The sequence below is a fragment of the Buceros rhinoceros genome, unplaced genomic scaffold (genome assembly GCF_000710305.1).
Source record: "Buceros rhinoceros silvestris isolate BGI_N320 unplaced genomic scaffold, ASM71030v1 scaffold16606, whole genome shotgun sequence".
In the NCBI taxonomy this organism is placed as follows: domain Eukaryota; kingdom Metazoa; phylum Chordata; class Aves; order Bucerotiformes; family Bucerotidae; genus Buceros; species Buceros rhinoceros.
Window position 1 is genome coordinate 1 of NW_010415931.1, and position 10,538 is coordinate 10,538.

Genomic DNA, 10,538 nt, shown 5'->3' on the forward strand with positions numbered 1-10,538 from the left:
CGTTTTAAAACCTTGTGTAGCGTCTGTTCTGGTAGAGCTGGCTGTAGAGAGGGAAGGCTGCCCCACACCTACTCGCAGCTTTCAGGTTCACGCTTAATATTACGGCTGAGAGAGTAGCACCTGTCAAATGCTTCCAAGGAGAATTTCTCCAGACTTTCGTTGCTAAGACATTGGTTTCCTTAAATGATCTTTTACCAGATTTTAAAAAGTTTTGCTTAAAAACATTATTACTCTTAAAATAAGGCTCTAGTTACTGGCTTTTAGCGGGACCTGTCAGTTTTTGAACGTGGCTGATCATGTGCTTAAGCTATGCTGGATTGTAAAAAGTTGCTTGGGTTCCGTTTCCCCTGTGTAGTGTACTAAAGGATCCTGCCAGCACTTTAGGCTGCGAAGGATGCTAATGCTCAGGAAGCTGAATGTTTGGGGTTCGTTTCATTTTTCTTTGAAATTATATTTTAACACTGAATTTCTTAGGTATTCTAGAAGTAAAGGTAATCCAACTAGAATTCTGCATCTTGCAGCATTTTTTTTTTTTACTTATGCAAACTGTAATGTTTGCAAAGTAGCAGAGTCTGCTTGATAATTTTGTGTCATAGAAACTGCTTTTCCTGTGAGGACTTGATACCTTTAGTGCTCAGTTTTCCTGACCAGATATAGACACTGTTGGAATAATACTTGAGCCTCTTGCTGACACTCAGCTTGCCAGTTTAAAAAAAAAAAAAAGGCAGTACTCCTGCTTTCTTAGGCAAAGATCTGAGAAACTCTTGGAGGATAAAACCATCAGAGCAAAGCCTTGTTTTTTCATTTTTTTGAAGCATTGCTTCGAAGTGGAGTGTACAACCCAGTCAACCAGCTCCTCTGTGCAACCCAGTCAGCCGGCTGAGCCACTGATGGCCAGTTAGAAACGTGCTTGTATGGACTCTATAGTTGAGGTTAGCAAAATGTAATAGCTGTTGACGCTGTCAGTGCTGTGGTACTGATGTGCCCTTTGCTGACCTGTTGTGGTAAAGTCATCTCCTGAGGATGCTTGTGTAGCTCCTGAGGCATAGGTTCTGCGTGGGCTGCGCTTGCTTAGGACCATGATGGAGGTTATCATTAGGAGGTTATCAGATTTTCCTATTCCATGGTGTTATGGAGTGGGAAAGGCTGAGAACTGTGTGCTGAAGGAGTGAGGGTGCCAACTACACTTGGTCATAAAGACAGTCTGCCATTGAAATGCTGGTGGTGTGAAAACCCAGCTAATGTGTGAAGGTCTTCAGGGTATGAGAACTTTGGAATGAGTCTCCTTGTAATTCCTGCTAATAAGCACTTATTAATTAAGCTGTTAAAATGTACTTTCTGTGATTGAATAAGCTCTGGTACAAAAGAAATGGCTGTGATGCCATCCTGTAAAAAATTAAGGGATGTGCCAGGAATGGTTGTGAACAAGTGAGGCTTTAGTAAATCCCCAGTTCAGTCCTTTAATGCGAGTTCTTATCTCCCCCTCACTCCTCTTTCTTATCTTCCTGTTTTGACAAGAACCTTCTTGAAGTGTAAGGCTTAACTATAGGGACTACGCTTGTTTTCTTTGGTGCATTAAACCACAAAACGAACCCAAACACCCCACCACCACCACCTTCTCCTCAGTGCTTTTTTTAATGAGGTACAAGTTCAGTGCTTGACACAGGTAACATATTGGATAGAAGGAACAGTGACATAAGTAAGTTGGGTGACTTTGGTGCAGAGTTTTTATGTCTGAACTTGTTATGCTTCCTGGGCACCTGAGAGAAGCAGGTTCCTCCATGAAATCAAGTTACCGAGCAGAAGGCTGAAAACAGTATTGAGCTGTAATCACTGTCAAGTTGGTTGTGGTAGTTTAAGATATTCTCCCTTCGCCAGAAATTGCTGTTCCTGCTCATTTAAGCTGTTACTAAGGGTGTTCCGAGTTAACTAGGCTGTGAATTTATAATTAATTGAATGGAGTTATTCTTAGATAGTCTGTGTGTGACAACCTGTGTTAGAGGCATGGTATAAAATACAGAGGGGAGTGTCATCATGGCTGTTGAACCAGTCATTGTCAGACTCGAGGCTGAGGGAGTTTCTGTTTTCAAGAGGCCAGGCACTACCAGGCCTAGCTGTACATTAATTTTTTTTTTCCTCTAGGAATTTTTTTTCCCCTAGAATTTGTGCTATTTATTAACCATGGAAAAGCAGGTTGTTTCTGGTTAATTTAGGAGCACCTTTAGTTTTAACCTCCTACTTGTCATATGATTAAAGCTTAAAAAAAGGCCTAGTCACTTTGAGAAGCAAGGAGTCCTGGGTGACAGATAGTGGATGGCTGAAAACATGGTTTGTGTCATGAAGAATTCATGCTCTTCAGAAGAATGCTGCTGGCAGCAGCAGTGTGAAGCTTGTAAACAAGACTGTCCTCCCCTTCCCCACACACTCCGTTCTGAGGTGGTGCTGAGGGCACCTCCAGGGCACCACTGGGAATTCTTTGCTGTGTAAAGTTGCCCCCAGTGTGTATTTATGGCTGTTGCTCATTCAGGAAGCATGTTGTTGTGCATGGTGGTTTAAAATCGTCCCTTTCTGCGTGTTTTAAAAACAAATATGTATCCCACAAGTCCTAATATACATACTCCTTTACTTACAGTCCACACTTAAAGTCATTTTGATGCCACCAGTCTCCCTTTTACTAGAGGTTTGAGTTACTTAATGCCGATGAAAAACGGGAGTGCGTGTGGGTGCTGGTCTGTGTGCCCTGGCCTGTTGTAGGCTGAGTCACATGGACACACTGCACCCGCACACATAGGCATCATCCTTTTTTTCTTTAGTATACTTTTTTTTTTTTTAGAAGAGGACAGAAATGTTAAAAAAATCAGTATGTATTTTTCTTACTGATACAGTTCAGTCTAAAATATTTCTCTCGATTGCTACATCGAGTGTGTGGTATTGAGAGGGAGGGCTGTGACTTTCACCCATGTATCTCTGCTGAACTCACAGTGCAGAGTCAGTGTTGTCAGGGATGTAATTTTGCTTGGTGCTGGAAGAAAAGTCAGCCTAATCTCAGCCTTGGATTTCAGGCCAAGCTGGCAAAGCCAGCGGGGCATCTATTACTACCACTGTGAAAGGAAAGATCTTTCTTCTGGATGCTGTTAGGACCTGAATATTTTGACAACTATGTCACTTCAGAGTTTTCCAGAGTGAATTTCTTAAAGAAAGTCTTTTAAATTAAGTTTGTATGACAGGAAATAGCTAAAATCTGAACCCTGAAATGGAACTTTTCTGGCTGGTGAGGATGCTAATTTGTAAGCAAAAATAAACCATACAGCTGGTGAATTAAAATGCTGAGACTTAGTTTACATTGTCTAAAAGCCACTTAAAAAAGCATTTGATCAGCTGTGGTGCTATGTAGTAACCTGATACAGGGGTTAGGTGCTGCTCCAGACACTGGGTGTGTGGTGAGGGCAGGTGCCCTTCCACGCTGTGGGCTGCAGGTCTTGCCAATCGGAAGTTTGTGTTTGTACCCTGCAGGTGAGGTGTTTCTGCCTGGACACAGACGAGTGGTCAGCCTGCTGTTCAGCTGGGGACTGGGAACGGTGCTGAGCTTTGGGGACGTGGCACTTGAAAGCTCTTCTGAGTTCACAGCAAAACAACAGCTGGGGGCATCACCATAAGCCACTGAAGTTTAGAAGGGAACTTGTAGTTGTTTCACATAACTGTTCTGTACTCAGGTAGTGGCTTAGCCTCACAGTTCTTGGTGGGTTTTTTTTTCTGAACAGAGAAGGCAGTATGTGTGTAAATAACTGATTTCATAAAGCAGTAAAAAGGTGAACACAAAAATAACCTCCTCCTTTTTTGTGTATATCATCCCATCCATTTTTGAGAAGAGGGATTGAGAATGAGTGTTAACATGTTTTCCATGTAACAAAACCCCTCTGCCCTGCCCAGTTTCAAGCTGGAGATCTTGCAGAGGCCATCTAGCAAGCAGACATCGAGCTGATTTTTGTTTTTCATGATTTTTGTAACCTATAGAAATGTTATGCTTGGTGTTTTGAGAGTTCAGTGAATACCTGTAATCGTAGGTAAGTGTTAGCACAGTGTTCAGGTAGCATTTTTTCCTCCTGTAATTAGCTTATAGTTACAGTTGCTTTTAAATAAACTGAGCTGGTTAGAAAGCAGTTTCTCTTTGTCAAATAATGGAATGTGTGCATATATATATGTGTGTGCTGTGTAGCTACAGAAAACTTCCTCTCTTTTCCTCACTAATTGTGTAAAGAGTTGATGTTGGACAGAGAAGCAATGTGAGGCTGTTACATCTCTCTCAAATTGCCCTTCAAGTCAAGGTAGCTGTAGTAAAATCATTACTTTTCTCTCTGAAGAAAAATGATTTTTTTTTTTTCCCCTCTCTTGCTCAAGCTTGCAGATCTTCCTAGGATATCTTCCAAAGAGTTCGTGAGCTGTAGTCTAGAAGGGAGGGTTACAGGTGACTGTGAGAGGTGGGGTAATGTTTGGAGACTCATTTTGCAGCATCATAAATAGCTTGAGGCTTCAGCGTTTTTGAAAAACTGTTTCTGAATCATCTTCATACCTGTATTCCGGTGCTTAATTGCATTGCTCTGTCCACGCTGCATCCGTCTACCTGGTTATCATTTCACTGCTGGCCATTGACTCCTTCCCTGTCTTTGAAAGCCTGAGGCTCATTTCATTTCTGAACTTAACAGCTGATCATCCTGATGATCTCTGCTGGGTAGTTGAATTGCCTCTTGTCAGCTTTTTCATCTGAGAGCACTACCTACCAGCCGGCTGGCTAATGGAGAAATGGAAACTGTCTCTAATGAATTGGGCAAAGCCCGCTGGAATGGTCTGAGAAAAGAGTTGTGCATCTTTCAGTGCACGTGTTTGGAACCGGTTTGTTAATTCTGAAAGCAAGTCTCTTCAGCACTGTAAGAACTAAAGATGCTGCAGTCATGGCTTCCTTTTAAACCAATAAGTTTTATGTTATAAAAGAAGTAGCTATGATTTGTAGAGCTCCTCTCTGGGTAAAACCAAACGCATGCAGATGGTTCAGTTGCAATTTCAAATGACAATGTGCATTCTAGTGCGATTTTTCTCCCTCTGTCCTTACCGAGTTCTGACCGTGTTGTGCGAAAGTGTTTGGCCAGCTTTCCGCAGCACGTTGGGTGTGAAGGAAGACATGGCAACAAGCCACGAAAGTGAAAATTAGCCAACCAGTATTGACATTTTTATCCATTAAGCTACCCTGCAGGGTTATGTGTTCGCTCCATTTAAAATGATTGTTTTGGAAGTAGAGGAATGGGAAATGGAAATAGCACTAGTTCTTCTGACTCTTTGTTGAAGGATGTTCTTATCGTATCCCCGTATCTAGCTGTTACGGTAACCAGTGAACTTACTGACAATCCGCAGATAAAGCTTAGACATCGTTATGTACATGAAGTACATTTTTAATCAGTTATGTCAATTCTTCCATGTACATTTTCCACAGTATGAAGGGTTGTACTTTCTTTTGAAACTTAGATCAGCTGCATCCAAAAAGTATTAAATAAACCTTTTGATACAGGTCATTTGCAGCATGTATACCAATTAGTTTAGATAAATCATGCATTGTCCTACAAACTAGTTTTTTCTGGCTTATTGTAATATAGCTCCTGAATTTTTTCCAGCAGCATAATAAAATGGCTAATCAGGTGAATGGTAATGCGGTACAGTTAAAAGAAGAGGAAGAACCAATGGATACTTCCAGTGTAACTCACACAGAACACTACAAGACACTGATAGAGGCAGGCCTCCCACAGAAGGTGGCCGAGAGACTTGATGAAATATTTCAGACAGGTATAATATGCATTTCTTGTTTCTGACTGGTTATGAAAGTGAGGGCATACCATTTTCAAATTTTTATAGATTAAGGTTTAAAAATTCATTGTTTTTGATCTGTGTAGCTCTGAATGTTTTGCTACTTTGACTTCCCTAAAGGCAAATTGGGTTTGATATTGACTTATTACTTGACGCATCCTTAGTGTTGTATGTGATATCTTAGTTGCTGTAGGGCACAGAGCACTAGTTTCTTAGATGTTGTCGATTAAAGATGTATGTTTGAGCATACTAAACTGTACATTTTTTTTCTTCAATCTGAATCATCATTTTGCTTTTACTTTTCTGCTGTCAACTCCTCACAGTGGTTCTTAAATACTCAAAGGCTGGATAGGTGACGTAGTGAGGGAAGCAACTAGCTTGTCTTGCCTGGGACTACATTTGAATTGAGTCTGCCTGTGGGTTTTTTGTTCTCTCTAGTTCTGAGTGGACAGTTTAACCCCTGTTGGTTATTACACTGACATGTTCAGTCTGACACTAACTGCTTTTCAACAAAGTTGAGGACTAAGCTATCTAGCAAATTGAGTAATACCTTGCTGGTAGCAAGTGTCTTTGCAACTTCTAGAGAGGTTTCTTTACATACAAAGGTTTTCCTATTTTGTTTTTGTAACCCCCTTATTTTGTCCTATAGACAGAGGCTTCCTTTTCCTCTTTAGAGTGTGTTCTGTGAAGAGATTTACACGAAGCAGTAGAACTGCTCTATGCGCTGATCTCGAATGCCTTGGTGGCAAGATGACAGTTTTTGTTGAACAGAGTCAAAATTCCACTGATCAAGTGAAGGCAGTTCAAAACCAATACCTGATCAATCTCTAGTAGGATGCTCTGGCTCACGTGGGTGATGTCTTTTGGAAGTCATTCACAGTGAGCTTTCATCAAGCTTTTATTGGCTTTAGACATGCACTTTCTAACTGGGTCACGATGATGTGCACTTGATGGCTTGAGAGAAGGTGTAAATGCCTGGGCAGAGGAACTTGTGGGGTTCTAACACGTGTTGCAGTTAGGTTGTGGTGTGAGGAGTTCTCAAGGGGTTTAAAAGCTTTTCAGCCCAGAACCTGACTACTTAGTATAATTCCACTGCATGGGTAACTTGGAAACATTTATTTACACTTCCTTAATGCCTCTGAAGATACTTGCATTGTGCAGGGGTTTGTCAGTGGAGCAAACTGCTTTTGACACCCAAGCTAAATTTGGGGTTGAATTTAGGGATTTTTAATCTGCTGAGGTCTTACAAGAAAGATACAGGTGCCTTCCAATACGCAGGATCACTTTTGAAATGTAGTCCTTGGGCTTGGCACTACTGTGCATTTTTGAAATCAAGTAGCAGTTAAATCCTCTGGATTTTGGAGATCAAGCTGTTGCAAAGTTTGTGGAGTTCTTGCTATCTGTCCTAAACTTCACTGTGTAGTTTAAGAAGTGCAGATCTTACAGTCTATACTGCTTATGCTCCACAGCTTATGCAAATGCATTACAAGAGGAAAGGAACAACCTGCAAAGAACCTTAAAAAGAAAAAGTTTTTCAGAACTGGTCCAATGTTTCTTGGGGGAGTCTGTACCTGTAAAATTAACATGAGTTTTTTCGGGTACACAGCAGGGCTTGAAATAATACCTTTTGAATTCTGGCTCTAGAACTGCATAGAGCAACAACGTGACTAAAGAAATATTATTTTAGACATGTAGGAATTCCACTGATTATTACTTTTTGAAGTTGAAGGAGAGAGCAAACAAACCATTCTACTTCCTAGTATTTTGTGGGGTAGAGCTTCCTAAGTGTTTGATGGTCAGTTAGGTGGCTCCTTTTTCAGCTACAACAGGATACCTGTAATGGTCACATGTCAGCTGATTCTAGAACAGCTCCATTCCAGAGAAGGAAGTGTGAAACTTAAAGCGAAAGACAAAGAACAAAATCCAAATTATTAGAAGTGAGCCAGAGTTCATTGTTTCAGACCCTGGTGTGTTATACTGCTTTTAAGCAACAGACTGGGTTCCTGAGTGTTAGAAAACTCTTACACATGGGGTATAGTCCTGCACATCAGCTAGTGCTTAGGAATATACATTTTAATTTGACTTTTTTCATTGTTGTACTCATGTTTTTTCATATACTTGTGTAGGAATATGTAATTAAATTAAATGTATAATTCTGTTGCTATGGAACGTAACTTTTTGACTTAAAAGCAAACTGCATAGTTCTTAGTTTGTGTGAAATTCAATAGAAATCTGTAACTTCTTTATCTTTAACTTTTAGGGTTGGTAGCTTATGTCGATCTTGATGAAAGAGCAATTGATGCTCTTAGGGAATTTAATGAAGAAGGAGCCCTCTCTGTATTACAGCAGTTTAAAGAAAGTGACCTGTCGCATGTACAGGTAAGGTGAGAGCTCCAGGAGTGTGAGCACATAAGTATAAACAGTGTTCTGGCACTACTGGCAGGAGGGTTGTAACTTAGAAGTTCATTGATGTTGCTGTATTCTTATATTTCAAATCGCAAGCCTGTTAAAAATTGTCTTAAATATGAAGGCATTTGAGTGCAAAGCAGGAGTTCCCAGCTAATAAAAATGAGTGTGCATTTGAGAAAATTAGGTAAAGATACTATCTGGAATCTGATTTTTTTTTTTCTTCACTCTGACAAGTTTGTGCAATTAATTATTACATTTTTCTAAAGGATTCTTTTGACATTTAGTTTATTGCATTGACTTGATGTGGTGGCCTGACGGAGTGTAAGGTGGCTTGATGGAGTGTAAGGTTCAGTAGATTCCTGGGGCTTGTCATACACACAATTGAATTATTCTGTAAATTGTATCTACAGAACAAAAGTGCATTTTTATGTGGAGTTATGAAGACCTACAGGCAAAGAGAGAAACAAGGCAGCAAAGTACAGGAATCAACGAAGGGACCAGATGAAGCAAAGATTAAGGTAACGGTTAGAAAAACGCAGCCTGAAGTAATTTTGGATGTACTTAAAAAGTATCAGTACTACCTGGGTAAGTGTGTTCACACTTGGCTTGAGAGTGTGATAGCGATTGAGGAGAGTGAGCGCTTGTGGAAGTGCAGATCTTCCCATTATGCAATTGCCAAAACAACATTAATTTAGTTGTGAAGGTCTATGAGAACGCTAGTATCGGTTGAAGAATCATCTTAGTTGTCCTTTTATATTAAAGCCTTTGTCCTCGTGAAATCACTGAGACTGATTGGACATTTCAACAAGTTAATGGTATATTAAGAACCTTTGTTGTGCAAAAACCTAAGTACAAAGTGAGTGAAGAAAATCGCCCTGTGTTCTGGAGTTCTTGGGGTACTATGCATAAAATGGGGGGGCAGGGAAGGAAAAGAAAAAATAGTTCTTTCCAGTGACCTTATAGTACAAAACAAATGTTGCAGTTTGTGGTGGTGGTTTTTTAAACCTCCAAAATAACAGGGTGTTTTGTAGGTTCTGTCTGTCCACGCTTTGTTATCAACTGTGGCAAGGAGCAGATAAGGAAATGCTTGTCTTAGGACACTTGTTTATTCTTTATATTTTAACCCACTATCCTTTCCACGTAACTAATGAGATGATTCTTTTTCAGGCTCTGCTAGAGAGGACTGGTTACACTTTGGATGTAACTACAGGACAAAGGAAATATGGGGGCCCTCCTCCAGACACTGTGTATTCTGGCGTTCAGCCGGGTATTGGAACAGAGGTTAGTACCGACAGACTGCACTGTTGTTTTGTATGTTTGTACAAACTGATAAATACGGAGTACTTGAAAATAAACTGTACTGTGAGTTCAGTGAAGTGAAAGTTTAAAGTATGGTAGAGGAAAGCATGGTTCTGTGAGTGTCTTAATAGGTTTTTCTTATTCCTCACTATTCTGCAAAAGACAGGTTGGGGGGGGAAAGCAGGTGGAATATACTGGGAAAGGCTGCGTAAAATTTCTTAAAACATAAAGTAGATCACTAGATTGTCAAATTCATGGACCACCCTAAAAGTTATGGTCCGTCACTTCAAAATGACCAATATAGCTATTAGCTGTGACTCAAAGGTATTTGACTCTTGTTTACACCATAAATGGAATTTAAGTGATGATAGCAAGAGTTATTTCATGCTGGGTGCTGAAAGTGAAAAAGTTTTGGGCGTTCTATAAAGATACCTGCAAAGTTTTGAAGAGGACAACAGAGACTAGGAATTATTAAGGTGGTGTTTTCATGTAGATTGAAAGTGCAGCAATTAAACATCCTTGATCCTTGCATGGACTGATAGTCCAGCTGCCACACGGGAGAGTCCATGTAGCTTGTTTTCTTCTGTAATCTTTCGCATTTCTGCGTTCAGAAAGGTGGCTGAGAAGCCAAGTACCAAGGTAGTGGTGTGGCCAGGGTGACTATGGGATGGTATAAAGTGCCATTTCATTGCACCATGCCTCACTGACAGTAGGAAGCATTTCTTTACAGAGTGGGTGGTCAAACCCTGGAATGGGCTTCCTAGAGAGGTGGTTGATGCCCCAGGGCTATCAGTGTTTGAGGCATTTGGATAATGCCCTTAATAATGTGCTGTAACTTCTGGTCAGCCCTGAAGTGCTCAGGCGGTTGGACCAGATGGTTGTTGTAGGTCCCTTCCAGCTGAAATAGTCTGCTCTGTCTGTGACTGAAGGTACGTGATTGCTCTTAAGTGTTTTCTCCTGTTGCTGATGGTTAGCCA

The 10,538-nt window shown here is 40.6% G+C and overlaps 1 protein-coding gene across 4 annotated transcripts in view; it reads left to right on the forward strand.

Annotated features, from left to right (window-relative positions):
* The first annotated feature begins 5,664 nt into the window (after window positions 1-5,664).
* Window positions 5,665-10,538, forward strand: part of HNRNPR (heterogeneous nuclear ribonucleoprotein R) — an 18,939-nt gene continuing 14,065 nt past the window's right edge. For 3 of the 4 annotated variants that reach the window (XM_010137602.1, XM_010137603.1, XM_010137604.1), the window contains exons 1-4: window positions 5,665-5,832; window positions 8,114-8,232; window positions 8,673-8,780; window positions 9,430-9,543. In XM_010137602.1, the coding sequence (XP_010135904.1) occupies window positions 5,676-5,832; window positions 8,114-8,232; window positions 8,673-8,780; window positions 9,430-9,543 (498 nt within the window). In that variant the 5' untranslated portion in view covers window positions 5,665-5,675. The remainder of the gene's footprint in view (window positions 5,833-8,113; window positions 8,233-8,672; window positions 8,781-9,429; window positions 9,544-10,538) is intronic. The other variant, XM_010137605.1, reaches the window with a different exon arrangement.